The following is a 21,819-nucleotide window of genomic DNA, read 5'->3' on the forward strand; positions in this document are numbered from 1 at the left end:
ACCTATCACAAGAACAGAAAACCAAACACCGCATGTTCTCACTCATAGGTGGGAACTGAACAATGAGATCACTTGGACTCGAGAAGGGGAATATCACACACCAGGGCCTGTTATTGGGGTGGGGGGTGGCATTGGGAGTTATACATGATGTAAACGACGAGTTGATGGGTGCTGACGAGTTGATGGGTGCAGCACACCAACATGGCACAAGTATACATATGTAACAAATCTGCACGTTGTGCACATGTACCCTAGAACTTAAAGTATAATAATAACAAAAAAAATTAAAAAAAAAAAACAAAACCTTTTTCTAGCCCATGAAATCAAAATTGTAGGAACTGGTTCCTGATCTACTCAACAGCAATGCATCTAGCCTACAAGTGACTGCCACAATCAGATCAAATGTTTGTTTTTCCACTCTATGCCTAGTGACTACTAGGAAAAAAGTCCTGATTTTATGTGATAGAGTTGGAACTTAAACAGGCACAACTGACTTGTTTGTTTATTTGTTAAGTAGACACCTGGCTTAGACAATTAGGATAGCATCAGGACTTAGTAGTAGGATAGCATCAGGACTTAGAATGTACACAGCATCACATTTAGTAAATGCTTGTTGAAATAAAATTGATTCGCTTTGTTCAAGACACATAAGGAACCCTCACACAGTTCCCTCCTGCCCGCTGTGAGTCACATTCAGCCAACTGCCACCCAGCACAGGGCTACTCACTTTCTGTGAGTGAAAAGTAGCTCTTATAAAGGGTTGGAGTATTAGAGCAATAACCTACTTATGAGCGTCTCAGTCTCAATTTTATTAATGACTTATTCTGTGACCTGAAATGGTCACTCAAGTGGACTTTCTATCCTACTTGCAGGTAATGAAAAGGTGGCAGATAACTGTTGTTGCCTAATAGTCTTAGTATGAGGACACTAGGCTGAATGAGGTATGTAGGCATTATTCAGGAACACAAATTTCTTGACATAACTGTGGACTTCAAAAATTGTGAAGCTGAAACATTTTAATCTCAGGATAAACCCATTATTTAAGCTAAGGTACTTTTGAGAACAAATATGATTACTTCATTGAGGTATTCACACCAGAGTATTAAGACATTTTGGTTTTTGAAAAATCCATGTGCTTTCATTCTTTATCAGTTGGATAGTGTCTATTATAGTTAAGACTAGTCTATTAAATAATCTTTATATAAAATGATTTTATAGAAAAACTATTAAAATAAATGTCTTGCACAGAAAAGTTATAATGGGACAGAAACTATTATTAAACTCATTTTCAAGAATGATTCTCTATAAGAAATACTTTGTATGACCTTTGTTTGTGTAACCTTGTCAAGGTTACAGGGTTACCTGGACAATTCAGGTAACATCTCACTGCTCCTCTACGCTATAAATAAGAATAGAAGCTATTTCAAAGAATTAAATGTGGTAACACATGTATGTTAGCAGAGCAGGACACTCAACAATCATCTGATAAACTTTAGCTAGTATTATATTCTTCTTATTATTATTGGCACACTTGAAGTATCAGTTGCAGAATACGTTAACAGCAAGAAAAAAGCTCTGAACAATCTCATATTGTTTTGTTCTACCATTAAGTTGCAAGTTTCCCTCAATTCATCTCTATCGTATCTTCCTGAGAAAACAGCAGAATATAAATAAGTTCAATCATTCTCCATCTCAAACCTTATAAGTCTCTCAGAAAAACCTATCTGATCTCTAGCAAATCTATACCAACATCATGCACACAAGCGTGTGTGTGCACACTTGCACACAGACGTGTGCACGTGCACACCCACACAAAGCAACGTGTCATTTTTAGTGAGGTTCTCTATGAATTTCAATAACCATCTATAGATAAGGTTCATTCTTTAAATTATATTTTATGGCAAGCATTGCTATAAACAATAGGAATGTTGCTTAAAAGCATGAGCCTAGCAGGCGGGCCGTGTGGTTTCAAGTTTCAGCTCTACAATGTACAATTATTTATCTTTTCTAATCCTTGGCACCCTCATCTGTAAGACCTGCTTTATAGGGGAAAGACTGTAGTTAAATGAGGTGCTGCATGTAAAACACTCAGTGCAGGGTCTGTCACCTTGTCAATATTCATTAAATTTTAGCTATTATTACTCTTCATTACAGATGTTGTATTTTTCATCTCCAAAAGTTCTATTTGCATCCTTTTTATATTTTCCATTTCTCTCTTCTTAAGGCTTGTGTTTTCTCTAAAATTTTGAGCACATAGAGAATATAAGTGTTTGAAATCCTCATCTGTTAGTTCCGTCATCTGTTAGTTCCGTCATCTGTTAGTTCCCTCATCTTTGTCATTTCCCAGTCTGGAAATACTTTGGTCATTAAACTGGTGCAATCATAGGACTCACCTTGTTTGCTTCTCTTCTCTCAGGGATGAGAGTCCTGTGCTCCCTACTGTTCAATATCTAAAAATTGCTATTTCACATTTTTTGTCCGGTTTTCTAATTGCTCAGGGTGGGAGGATAAATCCAGTCCACGTTACTCCATCTTAGCCAGAAGTTGAAGTCTTTGGCTATTATTATGTCTGAAAGTCAGTCTTACTTATAAAGCGGTCCTCAACTGTAAGTCAGATTAAAAGGAGTAACAAATGTGAGACATTACAGACGGTACAGGTTTGTGTATGTGGTTATAGGATGTTATTAAATACATGTATCAATTTAAGCATGTACCATTTTCTTTTTCTTTTTGTTTTTCACTCCTGAAAACATTTGATCTTTGAATTATTGACACTGGGCCAATCTTTATGAAAAGCCACAAGTTAGGAAGCTTTCTATAATTTAAAATCCTGCTTAAGGTGTGATTAAGGCTTTTGTGAATGACTTGGTAAATTAAAAGTTTCCTAAAAGAAAAAAATTTGATTTTCTTTTGTTTTTTCTGAGCCATGCCATCCTCTGAATATTGAAAATTAGATTACTCTTACATAAATACATTGCAACTGTAATTGAACAACCTATGAAGCTGAAGTATTAAGATCCTCCCAGTGCAAGGTTTAATTTTTATTACACAGAATCATACTAATATTAAGCATTATTACATTGTTTAACCTTAGATGAATTCGTAGAAAGTGTGTGTATGACAGAGTGTGTGTGTATAGGAGACCCAGGAAGAATATGCACACATGACAGGGAGAATTAAGCTCAATTTCTTGCTTAAATAAAGATTTTATACTTGTTAATATGTTATTTAATCTTCAGGCTGAGAATTATAAATCCATGAGGGGAAATTGAGGAATTCAGACTTTAAAAAATGCCCTTGAAATGAAATTTAATCACTGCATTTTGAGACACATAAAATATACTACAAAGTGTGAGATATCTCTACAAAATTTTTATTACATAGAAATCATTCAAATGAGAAACACCTCCTAGATTCGCAAACTGTAGTATATATGTCTAATAAAAATTACTCTTAAAACTTACGTTTCCCCTTTGAAACATTTATTGTTCCTGGAGAAAGCAATATTTTTTTCTTATTCCTAAATCTGTCTTCTATTAAACTAGGGAGTTCTATAAATCGGTAATAACCTTTTAGATATCAACCTCTTCATAATTATGTCCTCCAAATCCAGGTAATTATTTACATATTTTATACAGAAATAAATAGGAGAAAACATATGTTCCATTTGATTGGGGGGAGGTATAAAAATGTAGATTGTTTTTTCAGCATTTGTGAAGTTTGGCTTTACACTCTTTTATATTACATTTGAATAATTAATTTATTTCACACAGAGAAACAAATACATCAGATGATGCTATGCAGTTCTGAAGGAAGAACATGTATTGCCAGGTAGGAACTGACATGGATTGTTTCAATATATGGCTTTCATTAAATATAATCCTCTACATGAGTTAGTATACCTTGAGTGTACTATGACTATGATTTTAACTATCTAACGAGTCAAAATGAATGTTTGGTTTTAGTCAAATCGAGCTCTGGGTATTCTGATGCTTTTGCTGTATTTCTCAACAGGAAGTGGGTAAACTTCCAAACAAGAATGATCTCAGATTAAGAAACAACACCAGCATCTCGAAGGCTGTCTGTTTGTACAATGAAATGACAGCAAACAGAGAGGCCTGCAGCTGTTTTCCTAGATGCCTACTCTGGGTGCCAGCCATCTGTGTTCATTTAGATGGTGTATGTGTGTGTAGGTAGGTGAAGGGAGGGGGAGAGACAGATCTCAGGTTGCAGGTCTGAGTGTGGTCTCTGATACAGAATGAAACCTCTGCCTGGTGCCTCTCAAACAAGACCCTCATCTGCTGGTCTCTCCAGAGAAGTAATTTCACCAATACCAGCTGCAAGGGGTATGTTTTGTGTTTTCTTTATTCAAAGTGAAAGATGTTAAACAGAAATTTTCAGAAGCACTTTTGTTTGGAAGAGGGGAAAGGAAGATCACGGGAACTGGAAAACATCCATGAAATTAGCCCTAAATCATGGCCAATACTGATCATTTCCTGACAAGCTGTCTATCAACCAAGCCACAACAATAGTTTATTCAAGGTCCTCTGGTGCTGACAGTGATAGAGTATTGTTAATTAAATGTTGGTATAATGGTGGATATTTTTAAATTTTAACTTTCAGAACTGCAGTAGTGGCTAGAACAGCACTCTACTATCAGGAGTCCTCAAAATACATTGTTAATGTCTGCCTTACAGATTGCATTAACAGGAATTAGAAAAATATCAGTTTGAAGTAAAGTCCCTGAGAGCTTATTTGACTCACCTAAGAGCAGTGAAAGAGAACAGAAAGTAGAGATGCTTTCAGTCATGTTAGCTCCACATTTGGTATTTATTTGTGAAAAAGTCTATCTAAAGACAATGTCTATAAATAGGAGATGGAAATGAGCTAATTTGGCTGCGTGATTTTATTTATTCATTATTCATAACCAAAAAATTCTGGTTGCCTTTAATTAATGTTATATTTCACAACATTTCTATGGCCTGAAATATCATTAGAATATTCTTCCAATGCTATTCTCCCGCCCTCTCTCTTTCCCTCTTACTCTCTCTCCATCCCCTTCTCTCTCATTATCTCTCTGAGTTTTTGTAGCTCTCATTTATCTGACCTTCTGTGACATATTCATAAAATTTCACAATATTTCTATGGCTTGAAATATCATTAGAATATTCTTCCAGTGCTATTCTCCCACCCTCTCTCTTTTCCTTTTGCTCTCTCTCCACCCCCTTCTCTCTCATTATCTCTCTGAGTTTTTGTAGCTCTCACTTATCTGACCTTCTGTGACATATTCTGGTCTTAAACTTGAATTGGTCAATGTTGTGATTTTAACACCCATGTGCTAATGTAAGAGGAGGGCATGCCAGATTCTGGGGTTAACTTTCTGGATGTCATGTCTGCTTACAGAAAAATGATTTGTATTCCCAACTTAGTGTCAAATTATCCATTTATGAAATTATTATAAGGTGTAAAACTGTTCCTCCTAAGCCCTTCTCAAGGAAAAAAATCTTTTTATTAACTGGACGAAAAAGCTACTTGAGAAAAGCTCCCAAAATTTATAGTAGTAAGAACATTTCAAATTTCTTAGAATGCTGTGTTTCTAGGGTTTGCATGTAATCAAAATGCTTAGGAGAAGAGCAGGAACACTTATTAAGTATTTCACATATTTTGAGAATTATTTAAAATGAGAAACAGACTCACCTGGGTAGCATTTTGCCTTGAAAATTCACTGGCCCGAGTTTGTACGCCACAATGCAAAAGATGCATAAGGAACTATTTAAGCTGAACTCTTTCTATTCTGGTATTTGACAACCACTACAAGAGATTTCTTCCTGGGTATAAAGCAGTTTCTTCCTAAGGGCTCTGATAAACTCTGTCTCTACCTTTTGCAATTTGTGTCTTCCTGTTACTCTGTCTTATTTCATGAGCCAGCAAGCACATATCTGTCCAGACTCTTAGGATTCTCACAAAAAGAACAGGACAAAGATCCAATACTCAAGAAGCTTAGCATGTGGTGAGGGGGAAGCAAAACTAATACATGTAGGAAATAAATGGAGAACCTATATGTTTTGAAGAGCAATAGGAAATGGTTTTGAGAGATTAGGTGAGTAGAAAGCAATGGCATAGATTAGGGAAATAGCTTGGCTTATGAGACTAACACTGAAGAGAGCCCTTCCAGTAGAGAAGAAGGCAAGGAAGACATGTAAAATAATGTTGCACAGATGAGAGGGAATCAATTCATTTACTACCTTGAACTTAATGTCACTGTAGATTCTTGAGTGGGGAGTGACATGATGAAGCAGGTGTTTAGGAAAATCACTCTGACAATGATATTGGAGGTTTGGTAGGAAACGGTCTGGAAGCATGGAGCTGTATCAAGCAGCCTTTGGAGTGATCCACAGTGATCAGACTTGGGCTGAGGTTATGGCAGAGTTAATGAAAATAGCCCAATCTTGAGGATACTTTAAAGAAATAAACAATAGTATATGACAGACTATAGGAGAAGGGCACTGGTAAATCATCCAAGGTGACATGATCTCAAGCTTGGAAAGCTGGAAGAACGCTGGTATCACCCAGAGAAATGAAAAAGTTGGTAACTTGGATAGGAAATGCATTTTCAAAAAATTGTAAAATGTATTTGAGAGTATGGTAGCTTCAATTAACATTCATATATATATGTGTGTGTGTGTGTGTGTATATATATGTGTGTGTGTGTGTGTGTGTGTGTGTGTGTGTGTGTGTGTGTGTATAACATTCTAGGCCAGGCATGGTGGCTCATGCCTGTAATCCCAGGCCAAGGTGGGCAGATCACTTGAAGTCAGGAGTTTGAGACCAGCAGGGCCGGGTCAACATGGAGAAACTCTGTCTCTACTAAAAATACAAAAATTAGCTGGGTATGTGGCTCCAATCCCAGTTACTCGGGAGGCTAAGGCACGACAGCCACCTGAACCCAGGATACAGAGGTTAGAGTGAGCCGAGATTGCGTTACTACACTCCACACTCCAGCCTGGGAGGCAGAGTGAGACTCCATCTCAAAACAAACAAAACGTTCTAATGCTCTAGCATTCTTACTTTTGAATATACAGCACAAATAATTGAAAGTAGGGATTTGAACAGATATTTGTACATCCATGTTCACAGAGCAGCATGATTCACAATAGCCAAAAGATGAAAACAACCAAAATTTCCATTAAAGGATGAAGGAATAAACAAAATGGGGTGCACATACACACACACCCACACACACACACCCCCACACACACGAATATTATTCACCCTTAAAATGGAATGGACGAGGCATAGTAGTTCACACCTGTAATCCTAGTACTTTGGGAGGCCAAGGCTGGTGGATCGCTTGAGCCCAGGAGTTCGAGACCAGCCTGGCTAACATGGTGAAACCTTGTCTCTACAAAAAAAAAAAAAAAAAAATTAGTCGGGCATGGTGGCACACACCTGTAGTCCCAGTCACTCAGAAGACTGAGACAGGATGATCACCTGGACCTGGGAGGCCAAGGCTCCAGTGAGCTGTGAACACACTACTGCACTCCAGCCTGGGCAACAGAGTGAGACTCTGTCTCAAAGTGAAAGAAAGGAATGAAGCCCTGATACATGCTAAAACATGGATGAAGCTTGAGGGCATTATACTAAGTAAAATAAGCCAGATACAAAAGGACAAATATTGCATGATTCCACTTACATGTGGTACCTGTAGTAGTCAAATGCCTAGAGACAGGAAGTAGATAGAGTTTATCAGGGGTTGCAGGGAGAGAGGAATGGAGAGTTACGGTTTAATGGGTACAGAGTTCAGTTTGGACAGATGAAAACATTCTGGAGACAATGGTGGTGACTGTTGCAGAACAATGTGAAAGTACTTAATGCCACTGAAATCTATACTCAACAACAGCTAAAATGGTTAAGTTTATGTTATGTATATTTCCAAATAGAAAAATGAGTGTCATAAAAAAAAAAGGCCATGTAAACACTGAGGGCAACCCAAATAAGGGCTTCCAAGAAACAAGTGGAATCTGTACACCTGAATTCAAACTTAGGAACTGCCACTTACTAGCTGTGTGCCTCTTTTTCTTGTCTATAAAAGGGTACGATGATGAGAACTAAAAGAAATAACATGTAGCACTCCTTTTGTACTTGGTAGGTGCTCCATAAATATCCATTTTCTTTACAGTTAAAAAAATTATTCTTCAGTTTGAACTTTTTCCCTGGACAGAATTAGACTTCAGATATATTACTGTGGATCTTTCATGCCAGAGAATAACTTCAAAGAAGAGGTGCAGCCGCTGTCAGAGAGCAAAGACGTGCCTGGCTCATGCAGGAAGGGCACCTCTTTCCTTACGCAAAGACTGAAAAACAGGAAAACGTAGCAGTAAATATGGGACTGCCTTTGTCTGGCAGCTTCCCTTCCTGCCTGTGCCTCTAGCCCAAATCCCAGAAACATCTGTCACATACACTTGACTGTGTTTGGTTTTTATCTTAAAGAATCTTTATGACTAAATAAACTAATAAGACGTGAGAAAACTTTCAAGTTCTCAGAAAGTTGACAGTTTGCTCAGAAATGCCCTGATGATTTCAGTCCTCTCAGTTCCTTGGTAGAGAAGGAGGTTCAAGGTAGAAGTAAGACAATGTCACGTTAAAAAGCTACCACTGCCTCTGGTTAAGAAAGAAAACTGGAAATTATCATAACTATTAGCATGTGGTTAGAAAGAATGTTTAAAATATCATAAATGTTACAAAAACACTTAGATATTTTCATGACTTGTAAAACATTGTCATGTTCCTGATTAATATAAGAAGAAATTTTTTTAATCAAAAAGGATGTCAAAGCCAGAATCCACTGATGAGAAAATACTTCCAAAAATCTAAATAAGTAACCAAACCTCTCTGCTTTAAAAGAAAAAAAGAGATACCTCTGTAAAGCAGATGCAGCAACACAAAGCGAGATACATGAATTTAGACATTCATTACATTTGTATACCCCACATCAGTATACTTAAAAACTGCAAGTAATCTCAGAGATCCTGTGTGCTAGAGCTGAGACCAGAATCCAGGGCTCCTAATCCTGAGTTCAGTTTTATGTTCCACTGTATCCACTGCCACTGCAGGGGGTCACAGAGTGATCTTCAAAGAACCCCCCAAAACCTCCCCCATATCCAATATTGGCATAATGGATCCAAAATAAAGCCATCTGGACAATTTTGGTTGTGATCCTGAGATGCCACCTCATCCAAAATAAACCTCACTCGCTCTGATTTCCAACTGACTGACAATCCACACCACACCTTCCAATGTGACCACATGTGGCTTGGGCTTGTGGTTTGCATGTGAGTCCACCCCCACGCCGACCCCATGAATAATCATCTCTCCAACTGAAGTTCAGACGACAGGCATCCTGCCTCCTGCTTTACATCGCAGGCATTTTAAACAGACGCCCCTGTGGTCTTAATTCCTGGAAAACAATCATTTACACTGTACAAAACTTAAAACTCTAGGGAGGCGGTTAAGTAATTTAGCATTTTTGTTTCATGTGAAAATATTATTTCCAGTTCATAATGGTAAGTTCAAAAACATTGTTTCTTATCATTAAAAGCTCTCAGAAGTGTGTAATCTGGGCTATTTATAGGTATGTTCCCTATAAAATGCCCTGAGGAACAGAATACAGGTCTTTCTACAAAGAAGTACCTTCAATATCTTTTGTTGTTTGAGGAAAAGGTCTTTAATTTAGAGTTGAATAGTCATAGAGATAAACACTTTAAAGTCCTTGGAATCTGCAGTTAGTTTAACAAGCTTTTAAGACAAATGAGGAGTGTTTTTCGTCTGTAATGTTGTGATGACTGTGAATTGGAAGTAGAGAGTATATGGCTCATCCATTCAAGAAATTTCTTTTCATCCCATTCTGTTCCAGACTCTTCAAGGCAGTTGGACACACATGGATCTGGCCCTCAGGGATCTTACAGTCAAGTCAGGGTTCTGTACAGGATTGAACAGTGTCTCCTCACAATACCCCTGCACAATTCATGTCCACCAAGAACCTCAGAATGTGACTTTACTCAGAATTAGGGTCTTTGCAGATACAATTAAGGCGTAAGTTAAGAAAAGGTCATACTGGATTAGAGTAAGACTTCAATCCAGTCATTGTCATCCATATGAAAAGAGGAGAGGGCGCACAGACATAGATACACATGGGCCATGTGCATGTGAAGGTGGAGGCAGAGACTGGAGTGATACAATTACAAACCAAGGAAGGCCAAGCATTGCTGGCCACCGCTGGAGCTACAAGCAGCCCCCTCCCAGGAGCCTTTGAGGGATGGTGGCCTGCCAACACTTTGAATTGGTTCTTCCAGCCTCGACAACTGTGAGAGAACAGATTGCTGTTGTTTTAAGTCACTCAGTTTGAGGTAATTTGTTACAGCAGCCCTAGCAAACTAATACAGGCTCCATCTTCAAACAGTCTGATTTAATTGGCCTGGGGTAAACTTAGGCATCAGTATTTTCATGAAAGCTCCCTAGGTGATTCTAATGTTTTAGAACCATCATTCTAGATTGGTAGCTTTCAAAGTCTTCATTAGCATCAGCATCAACTGGGAACTTATTACAAATGAAAATTCTCTGGCCCCACACAGGCTTCCCAAATTAAAAATTCTAGGGGTAGGGCCCAGCAATCTGTAGCTTAACAAGCACTCCAAGTCATTCTGATGCCACTAATGTTTGAGAACCATTGTTCTGGTTGATAGGGGATCCAGGGAGCAATGGAAAATAATCAGTGAACAAGAATGGAGCAAAACCAATAGGCAGGCATATTTTAGAAAGTAAGGGAGGAGTGTTCATGTGTTCTCCTGGCGGCATAGTGACAGTACACCTGAAAACCTCAACATCATGCTTGGTGTTGCTTAGAGGTATGTGTACAGTCAATCATTTTCCAAGTGCGATTTTTGAAGACATACTATTTTTAAATGTGAGGGTGGCCCTGACAATTTTCTTGCTATTCAGGTCTATAGCCACCCAGACTCTACATTAAGATTGTATCTGTACGCACATCCCAGGAGGCAGAGAAGGAGGGCAATCTGAACACCTCAGATGAAAAACTTCATTGAGGCCAACTTCTTTTCATTCAATTATTAGAAAACTGGCTCCCTTTGCCACTTTTACCCACAGCCCAAAGAACAAAACAGGCCAATACATTTCATTTTGGCATGGAATTATGCTCTTTGCCAGAATCAAGCTATGTGAGGCTACAGTAACCACTAAGGATGGGGTAACTGGAAATTGTCCCCCTTGATGAAAAGCCTTGGTAAAATCCACATGGCTGGCAGTTGATACAAAAGAAAATATTAGATGTTATTTTTTCAGAGATGAATGGTTTAAGAATCCAATTTAAATATTTTTATTTGTTTGCTTGATTTTCATGCTCCTGACCTCAAGCAGAAAGGCTTCCCTGGCAGCATTGACAAGATTCTTTCTCAAGTTGCTTGCATTGTAGTCACATATTCAGCTCAGCTTTCTCTTATGCCTTTATGGCCATAGTATTGCATTGTCAACTTAAGGTACCATTTCCACAAGCATCTAGGTAAAAAGTACTAATTTTTCTTATAACTCTTTCTCTTACTCGATCTAGATTTAGAAACTACTCTGACAGAAAGAATTAACTTCTCATTTCTAACCAGTACAAGAGAAATTATTAAGTAGACCAAGTTTGTCTTTGAAGTCCCTTTCCGTTTCTTTTTGGGGTGCTCATCCCATGCACCCAGTGCCCACAAGCAGACGATTGCTCAGGACTCCCATCTAATTGGAGTGGTCCCTCATTTTTCAGATTTTTCTTCTTCTCTCATGTCTCATAGTACATTGGTCTTGTGGATTAAGAAGACCATGCTCTCCCTTGGTTAACAATAGGGATAATGGGTTGATGATTGCTATTTGTTAATTAGCTGAGGTTACCCTTACTAGATAAAGTAATATTTTAACCCACATGAAGTACAGATATCTTCTTACAAGAGGAAATGTGAATGATAAGAACAGCAAGCTCTTGCAGACATAGCTTGGGGACATCTGCCTGGAGTCCTTACAGAGTTGCCCCAACTGGCTGGTAGCTCATTGATGTCAAAATCAGCTAGTATGTTTGTTAAATGAAATGCAGACTATTGCATTCCACCCTAGACCTTCTGAATCAGAGTCTCAGTGCTTGGCACTCAGGACTCTGAATGTTAACAACTCTCCTGATTATTTTTTGGTACACTGGAGATTGAGACTCTCTGGTGTCATGGAAAGATCCCCACATTCAGAGTTGGCAGGCCTGATTTTTAATCTCATCTTCACCATGTGCCATGTAGTCCTGGGCAAGTCGTGCCTCTGGTTTTGGGATTTAGTTCCTTTACTGTCACATGCAGGTAAAAATACTTGCCATGTCCACCTTAGAGAATAGTTTTAAGGCTCTAATGAGTTAAAGCCTCCAAACTGCCCTTTATATTACAGGGCTGGCACTAGAGTGAGGCGAGTTGGACACTCACCTTGGGGCACAAAATTAAAGGGGGTCCCAAGAAAACCCATAATCAAGATAAATGATATTTTAATGCAATATTTTAAAATAAAAATTAGTGCATAAAAGTCCATAATGATCAAAACATCAACACTTGTGATGTTTTGGGTTAGTGTTACTAATTTTTTTCCTTTGACCTCAAATTCATAGTATAGCATGGCATTGTTACTAATATTTATTTTAAAATTGGATGTTGTGTTTACTGTAGATATTTTGCACTAGTTTTGATTTTTAAAAAGTGCTTTCATCGAAATATTATTTTCTTGATTAATTGATTACTGTGTGGTACTCCCTTAAAATCTGCACCTTGGGTTAGTAACTCACTGGTCTCTCTCTAGTCCCAGCCCTATAATCTAGAATAGGTTGTGCAGATGCATGTTGTTTTTACCAGGCTTGGACTCTCTCAGCTCCAGCGTTTCCTCAAATAGTTGCATGCTCACGTCAAAAAGCCCTGCTGGCATCCTAGCTAAATTCTGCCTGTTGAATGGTGGGAATGTGGTCCTAAGAACATGAGGCAGGCATAGGCACGCGCACCATGCTTTTCAGGGGCCTCCCTTTCCCAGGGGCACAGAAGAAGAACTCTTCATTGGGATATTTGGTGTGAGAACCAGTTTAACTGGTGTAACTGGAAAATTTGCCTTTGTTTAAGGAAGAACTCCTCCTGCAACTACACACCCATCCCAGAAAAGTTTGGATTTGCAAGTTGCCTCATGTGTAGCTTTTTCTTTCAAAGGCTACTATTATGTACCAAGGTTACCAAGTCCTCTTGTGCTGGAGGCAAGAATAAGTGACACCCAGATTGGGTAGCTGGTAACCAGGGGGTGGAATGATTAAAAAGAGGCCTGAGGGTCGGGGAGAGGGGTGATCTACTGAGCAGAAAGAAGCCCCTGCTCTTACGCTGCTTTTGGTTTCCCCACCTCACTCAAGGAGGCTGCTTAAAATCCAGTAATGAGAAGACACAGGGCCAGGTGGAACAGGTGCCCACCTCCTCACCTCCTGCCAACCTGAAAGGTCTAGGATAATACCTTCAACTTCTTTTATAGGACCCCAACGTTTGTGCAGTGTTTGCTGTACAAGGAGGAAAAGTGGGAAGAAAGCATGGCATAAAAAGGGGGAGGAGACCCAGCATGAGAAACCCAGCTCAGCAGGCCAGAGGACCCTGGATCCATGAGAGTAAGCATCCGGCCTTCGCAAAGCAACAGATAAACTTGGAGATGCCCAGCTCTGGAGTGACAACAGAGCGAGCCTGGGTGTGCAGGTAAGCAGATGACAGCCACAGCAGGAAAAAAAAAAAAAAAAAAAAGGTAGAAAAAAAATTAACTCTGTAAGTCTTTGACACCAGATACTAAAACTAAAGATCAACCACATTGTGACATTCTCAACCATGATCTTTACACAGGATATTTTCCTTTCTTCCAATTCTTCCCTGGTCCATACATAATTATTTTTAGAATAAAGTGTTATACAGCTTATCACATATCAGAAAAACCTTGGTGGCTGTGGTAAGTTAAACAATGTCCCCCTCACCCCCCACAGAAAGTCCACATTATAATCCCTGTATACTGTGAACATGTTAGCTTACAGAGTAAAAGAGATTTTGCAGATGTGATTAAGAATGTAGAGATGGGAGGCCAGGCTTGGTGGCTCATGCCTGTAATCCCAGCACTTTGGGAGGCCGAGGCGGATGGATTACAAGTTCAGGAGTTCAAGACCAACTTGGCCAACATAGTGAAACCCCATCTCTACTAAGAATACAAAAAATACAGGGCATGGTGGCATGCGCCTGTAGTCCCAGCTACTCAGGAGACTGAGGTAGGATAATCACTTGAACCCAGGAGGCAAAGGTTGCTGTGAGCCAAGATCACACCACCGCACTCCAGCCTAGGCGACAGAGTGAGACTCCACCTCAAGAAAAAAAAAAAAAAAAGAAGGTAGAGATGGGAAGATTAGCTTGATTTATGTAGGTGGGCCCAGAGCAATCACCAGGGCCTTTATAAATGGAGGCAGGAGGCTCAGAGTGAGTAGAAGGAGTTGAGAAGATCAAAGAAGAGGCTGGAGGGATTGAGGGAGGGGATTCTAGAAGTCGAAAAAGTCAAGGAACCCCCTGAAGCCTTGAGAAGGGATGCAGTCCTGCTAACACCCATGTTTTAGGCTTCTGACCTCCAGAACTGTAAAAGAATCAATTTGCCTTGTTTTAAGCCACTAAGTTTATGAAGATTTGTTACAGTGGCAATAGGAAACCAATACAGTTGGTAATGGGTTAACACTGGTCATTCTGACTTTAAAAAAATTTTGCCTAGACTTAATAAGCAATGACCTTGTCTTGCAAGTAATTTGGTGGCAAATGTTCAAAGCTGGCAAAACATTTACTTAGCTGTGTATTTGGAGGACCTCAAAGTTTGTTTGAGCTGAACATGGCATAGTGCACAGGCCTGACACTTTGGCAGCACCCAGGTCAGTGCTATATACTATGAGGCACTTAACAAATGCTTTTTGTCAGTCTCAACAGGAATAACAGCTGACTGTGGGTTATGGTGTTCCCATTTCCACCAGGGTAAGACAATTTAGAAAGTTGGATTCCAGAGACTTGAATCATGAAATCTAATATTTACAGCTCCACCTCAAGAAAAAAGAATTGGGCAAGGTAATGGAACAAAGATATAAATGGATATAAATGAGTAACTTTTCTATATGGTGAGAGGATTTTTAAGGATACCAATGAAATGGAGTGATTTGGAAGAGTTAGGATTTGGGAGGCACTTTTTGGTAAGTGAGTGGAATAACTCCTTGTCAATTCTATGCTGGCTTCTGCATCTACTTGTGGCTGTGCCTTTTCTGTTCATAATGGTTATGGCACTGATGTGTTTATACTTTCCAGTGGAGTCGGAATCAACAAGGTTTATACACACACAGATCATTCAAATCCATAAAGCCATGCCTGTGATTCTCTTCAGGTATTTACTGACTTAGAGTGAGGCACATGTAGCCACACTTAGCATTTTACCTTATGGTTTCTGGCTGTCTTCTCTGGTACACATGAAGAGCCGCTCATTCATCTTCACAGTTAGAGAGATGCCACAGTTTGATGTGTCTCTGAAAAAGAACTTCACTCTATAGAGAGTTAAAGTCATTGTGGTAGATGAAGTTGAAAACAGGCATATGATTTTCAGATTCCTTTCTGAGCAGCGACCACAGGCAGGAAGGAGAATGTACTCAGTGGCTACATGAGTACACTCTGTAGGGCATAACCTCTGGACCTATTGTGCCAGCGATTGCATCCCACATTGCCACTTACTAGCTATCTTTTCTTGGGGAACTTACTTAACATTTGTACCTCAGTTTTCTCATCTCTAAAATGGGGATGATTGGATCTACCCCACAGGGTTGTTGTGAAGATTGCGTAAGTTAATATGCATGAAGTGTAATCAAATGATTCCTGGCCCACAGCGTTTATCATTCTTCTTCATGGGTCCCTGACTCTTCCCACTGCTCCACTGAGCCCCGCACCATCCTTGGTGCCAGCACTGTGAAGATTGTTCTTGCCTGCCTGGCTGCCATTTGGGTGATCTCTATAATCTGGCCCCAGCAGAAAGAACTTGCTGGCAGCATATCAATAGCAGAGATGGAAGTCTGGTCATATGGTGTCCACATCTATTGAAGTAATCATGCTGATACCAGTTATCCCTGGCTCTCTGTCTTCAAGGCACATGGTAGAACTATACTTCCTAGCTTTCTGTGTGGCTGGGTGGGTCACATGACAAGTGCAGACAGATGAGTTATGATTAGAAGCATTTAATTGTTAATACATATTCTAGTGGTCTTTCCTTCCACCATCACAACTGACGATGTTTCAGACAGTGACTTCTCCATTATGCTGGTTCCAGAGTGAAAATAGAGCCCAGCAGAGTCCGTAGCTGATACAATATGGACATGTAGGGTGAATGAGAAAAAGCTTTTGTTGGGTTTAGCATCTGAGTTTTGATGGTTTGTTACTACTGCAGCACATCCTTACCTATGCTAACTAATATGATTATCATTGACTAACCTGACAACAGAAGAATCTTTCCACTTCTACTGTGATGAGGAACAGAGTTTTACCTGTTATATCTTAATATTAGATAGCAGCAGCCTCTGGAAATAATTCTATCTCTACCACTTCTTACCCATGTGGCATAAAGCCGGCTACTAAACCTCTCCATATTTCAGTTTTCCCTTTTAAAAGTGGGAATAAATAAGACCTTTCTCGTGGAGTTATTGATCAAATGAAATAATTAAATAACGAGTATTTAAATTTTAAATTTAAATGAAAATTCAAATGAAATAATGCCTATGGAGTATTTATTCAGTCCATAATATCCTCAGTAAACAGTAGTTGGTCTTACTAACACAAAGGAAATTGACAAAGCCATGCCATTTTTCCAAAGCAGTTTCTAGGACCATATGATCTCAAAAAATCCCAGCTTTCCACTGTAAATTTGAGCTGTAAACAGGTTAATCCATTGCAATGGCCTGTTCATCCTTCTTGTTAGAGTTTAGCTATCAGTCATCTTGTTGCTGAGAACAAAGCCAGCCCAGTTGTTCGTAAGCAAGCCTCTACAGAGACAGAAACTGTCTTGTATTTATTTGAATATCCTCTACTGCATCTAACACTGTGCCTCAGCTATATTTCTGGATCTTTATTTGTTTTGAATGCTTCTTATGTTTAATTTCTGCCATCTCCATTAGGAAAACAATGTAATCCTTCCTCCAACGCTCATGGTGTAAGCCTCCATGACCGGGCAACATTTGCCCCCATGTTTAAAGAATGTAGTTCTGTAAGGTTGGTTGATCATCTGACAGGAATTCCTGCACCAAATGGTCAGTCAGTGAAGATCTCTTTCCATCAGTAACTTTATCAAGAAAGTAAGATACAAGGCTGTATGTAAGTTATATTCTCCTATGTGAAATCAAGGGACAAAAAATAACTGGAAGGAAATATTCCAAAATGTTAGCAGTAGTTTCTCTCAGAGTGTGATGTATACATTTGGATGGGTGATATATAAAGTACTTTTCATACACCTGGGCAAGAGATGTTTTAGAGGGCTCCACATACCACAATCACCCACAAATAAATGTATTAAAGAACACACAGATGCCTTTATCACTCAGGATGTGGCACTCAGAGCTGGTCCAGCATAGTCTATAACACTTAACATCACTCTCATGACCACACTGTTCAGGTCCTAGGGAAATGTACCTCTGTATTTCTTCCCTGTATCCTTAAAAGAAAAGCTGACCTAATTTGAAAGTTGATAAAAATCAGGGATTATGACGATGTTGCTTCAGAATTCTTGGAGGATGTAAGAGAAAAATAGTACTGAGTTATGAGAAGAACAAAACTTACCAAATTCCTCCCTGAAGATAACATAAATGCAATAGATTCTTTTACAACAAAGTGTCATTTCTCAATAATGCCAAGAATCCTTTTTCATGCTTCTCTTCTTGTTCACATTCCTGGTTCCCATGCTACTCAATTAGCATAATATTCAGAAAAGTTGCAGATGGTGATTTAGGAACACTTTGTAATATTAACATTTCGTATTACCCTTAAATTTGCATGCATGCATCATATGTGTATAATGGTACCAATTCTTTATATTGGTAACTAGGTGGACATAGAGTGTTTACAATGTGAATAGTGTAAAATTAAAATGTTAATATATGAAATGAAATTTTGGCATATATTAATTATAACTTGAATTTTACCTTTTAAAGTTAATAGATCATTTTGAATATTTTAAAAGACTTTTGTAAACATGTAAAAAAAACTTTTAGATTTTATTTTTCTATTGAATTTATATATTCTCATTAAAATATGTTTAAGTATACTTTGAATATAATTGCAATTTTTAAAGCCTTCAGAGAATTACAATGAGTTGAAAACAAATTATGTAAACATATTGATTATAACAATGAAGTAGTTTTTCTGAAATAATGGCAAGAAAACTTAATTGGTGGAACAAATACAAATTTATAAGTTATGTATGCATTTTATTACTCATTCAACCATCACAACCCATAGATAGAAAAGCCAGATGTGTGCAATAATAACTTTAGCAGACATTTTGCCAGCCCTCAGATATATAAAAACTGTAGTTTTACATATATCCTTTACTTTTTGTCACTATAAGGTATATTTGTCAAGGTAGGAGGATAAAATATATTTTTTATAATAGTTTATAATAAAGAACTAAAATCCCCTCCAAGTGTCAGCTTCAACAATCCCTTTGGGTCTATTTGTTCAGACTGGAGTGTCCATCCAGTCTCCCATTCCAGACGAAATAGAGATTAAAGCCCAGATCATCCCCAAATGGCAGCGTCCCGGACCTTGTGGCAGGACAGAAAGAAAGCAACCTGCAGGAAGTGACTGATTCACCATGAAACAGTGGTTTCACCAAAAGAGAGACCTCCCAGCAGCTCCAGGCCAGAATTATAAAGTACTTTAAGAGCCAGTTCCACAGGAAGAGGGCCAATGATGTCCCCAGACTGACATGGTACAAAAGAATAGCAGAAAGATACAATCATGGGGAAAATTGAGCCCCACAAATAATGTCTCTTGTGGTGAGTTTCCTTTAGTTTCCCCAGCCCCAGCACTCAGATATGCTTAAGACACAAAGTCCTTGAACTTGACAGACAGCTGAGAGCATCGATTGTCTCAAGAGCAGAGATTCTTTGGAAATGATACGGTGCAAACACTTTCAAATGGCTCCCTTTGCATTGGACTGCAATCTCCAGCTATAAAGGCTACCAGGACCAGCAGGGGCAAAGCTCTGAGCCATCCCTCAAAACACCAGGCTTCTGCTGTCTGAGGGCTCCTGGACTTCCTAATGACAGAGGCCTAGGAAGCCCAGGTTTGGGATACGTTTTTTCGGAGGAATCCCCAGGCACAATACTCAGAGAAACAAGCAGCCAGTGAAGAAGGTTGTGCGGCCCCTGTTGGGAAGGTTACTAAGCAGGGGGACCTTAAGGTGATCTCTGCTTTTTTTTTCAACCGTCTCTCTCAAAGCTTAGCTGGACAAAGCCCTGCTGAAGCCAGAGGTGGGCCCATGGATGTGTATCTTCTTCTGGGACTGCGCTGCTGGGAAGCATCTCACTTGAGAGAAATTATAAATGTTCTAGGCTCCTCAGAATTCCAGATTGTTTCTAAAGGCGGCAGTGCAACCTAGATGGATTCTCACGTAAAGCGCCCAGTCAGAAATCAATCTGGGAAGCTGGTGTTAATTCACAAAGACACAATTACTGGATACTGAAGAACTGAATGCTGCTCAGACCTCACCGAAGGTTCACACATTTGAGAAAACCTGGCATACTGTACCCTGACTTGCCATATGCACATATTCCCAAAATGTCCAAGATCTGGTACTATCAATGTTCAGGTTATTCATTGCTGCCCTCATTTATCAAACACTTATTTAGTGCCTGAGGGTTAAAACACAGGAATGTGAAGAATCACAATATTCTTGAGCCCTTAGGTTTTTTTAGGTGTTTGAATAAGGCCAGGTTCTTCTATAGGTGGAATAAAGTAAAATTCAGTTTGACGGGGGACGGAGGGTATAAACAACTTCTCTATGCCCTAGACCATTGAAAACACCAAAATTTGTATTCCAAATTTTAATATGGAAATGTGGTCTGGCCTGAGTTTCTTCCTTGTGTTACTGCTTTAATCTAATCCTTCTGTAGCAGCAGTCCCCAGTGCAGAGGCTTGTACTAGTGAATGTGTTTGGGGAGTACATAGAGGGAGAAATGTGGGTGTTCTCTGTGTGTGTTCAAAGCTTTTGATGTTAAAAAACACACTCTCTACCCTGTGGCTTTTCCACTTACGAGACTTGCTCAGGCCTTCTGTGTCCCTTTCCAGGCGTCTGCTCACATTTGTCCCCCATGAAATGTCCTCCGGTCTCTGTCCAGCTGTTTCTTGCACTTGGTGCCCTATTTATACATCAAAAAACCAGTAAAGCTGCCCAGGAATACTGATCTCTAATGCCAAGAATAAAAAATCACAATAAAATGTATAGCTAATTTTTCCTGTTTTTAATGTGCCAAGTGCTTTACTTTCTGTTTCATTTTATATTCACAATCTTTGCCATTGTTCTAATGAGGCACTGAGGTCACGAGACTGGCCCAAGATCACATTGCTGGAACACAGCACATCTAGGATTCAAAACCAAATCTCTGTGACCCCCAAACCTATGCTCTGAGTTAAAATGCTGTTTAGTCTCCTCTAAGCCCCTTTAACACTCGCTGTCTCCAGTTATGTCCTCTTTTCCATTCCTAATATGATCTGTCTTCTGTTCTTAATACACGCAGCCAGAATTTTGTTCCTTTTCAAAGTTTCTTAAGAGAACCAATCTTAATTGTTGATCGATGTTTTCTATTTCATTAATTTTCAACCTGATCTTTTATTTCCTTTGACTTAGGTTCTTAAGACTTATTCTGCTCTTCCTGTTTTTAATTTCTCAAGTTTGATTAGTTCGTTAATCTCTACCTTTCATCAATATGAGCACTCAGGTAATACATTTTCCTCTAAGTACAGCTTTTCTTCAAGTTTTGATATTTAGTCTTGTTTATCATTAGGTTCTAAGTATCTTCCATTATATTAATTCTATGATGCAGAAATTATTTGAGGAGTTTTTAAACTTACAAGTATGCATTTCTCTAACTTAATTGTAAGAGTATAGAATGTATGATACCAGACTATTGTGTCCTAGCACATGGTCACTTTTCATAAATTTTCTGTGTGCTTGGAAAAAATACATATTTGCCAGTTGTTGAGCAATGTTCTTATATAGATTCATCTTATCAAATGTGTTGGTGGTATTGTTTGGTTCTATATACTTGGCAATTTTTGTCTTTTGATCTTTTAATTATTATAATAGAAATATGTATTAAATTTCTCACAATGGTGGTGAATTTAGCAACTTCTTGTAGTGTAATCAGAATTTCCTTTTGATGGAATAAATCTCTGTTTCTAAGTTGATATACACCTAGAATGGTTAAAGCTTCCAGTGAATTACATCATTCATCATTATGTAGAGGCTACCTCCACTAATATTTTTTGCCTTATAGTTTATTGTGCCTGATATTAATTACTTTCTCTTCACCAGCTTTCTCTTAAGCAGTATTTTCCTAGTATTTTTGTTGTTGTTGTTAATCTTTTAATTTTAAACACTTCTGGTGGAATGTCTCCATATTTTAGGTGTCCCTTTAGGGAAAACATAACCGAACTGGATTTTATTTTTTAA

The 21,819-nt window shown here is 38.8% G+C and overlaps 1 protein-coding gene across 1 annotated transcript; it reads left to right on the plus strand.

The window, feature by feature from the left end:
- Window positions 1-3,819: 3,819 nt before the first annotated feature.
- On the plus strand, window positions 3,820-17,430 carry LOC112621651 (putative protein SEM1). The gene is given in 6 exon segments (XM_025381073.1): window positions 3,820-3,831; window positions 13,585-13,799; window positions 15,156-15,182; window positions 16,008-16,059; window positions 16,061-16,169; window positions 17,267-17,430. Coding segments are annotated over 6 exon segments (579 nt in total).
- The last annotated feature ends 4,389 nt before the right edge of the window (window positions 17,431-21,819 follow it).

The sequence above is a fragment of the Theropithecus gelada genome, chromosome 3 (genome assembly GCF_003255815.1).
Source record: "Theropithecus gelada isolate Dixy chromosome 3, Tgel_1.0, whole genome shotgun sequence".
NCBI lineage: Eukaryota > Metazoa > Chordata > Mammalia > Primates > Cercopithecidae > Theropithecus > Theropithecus gelada.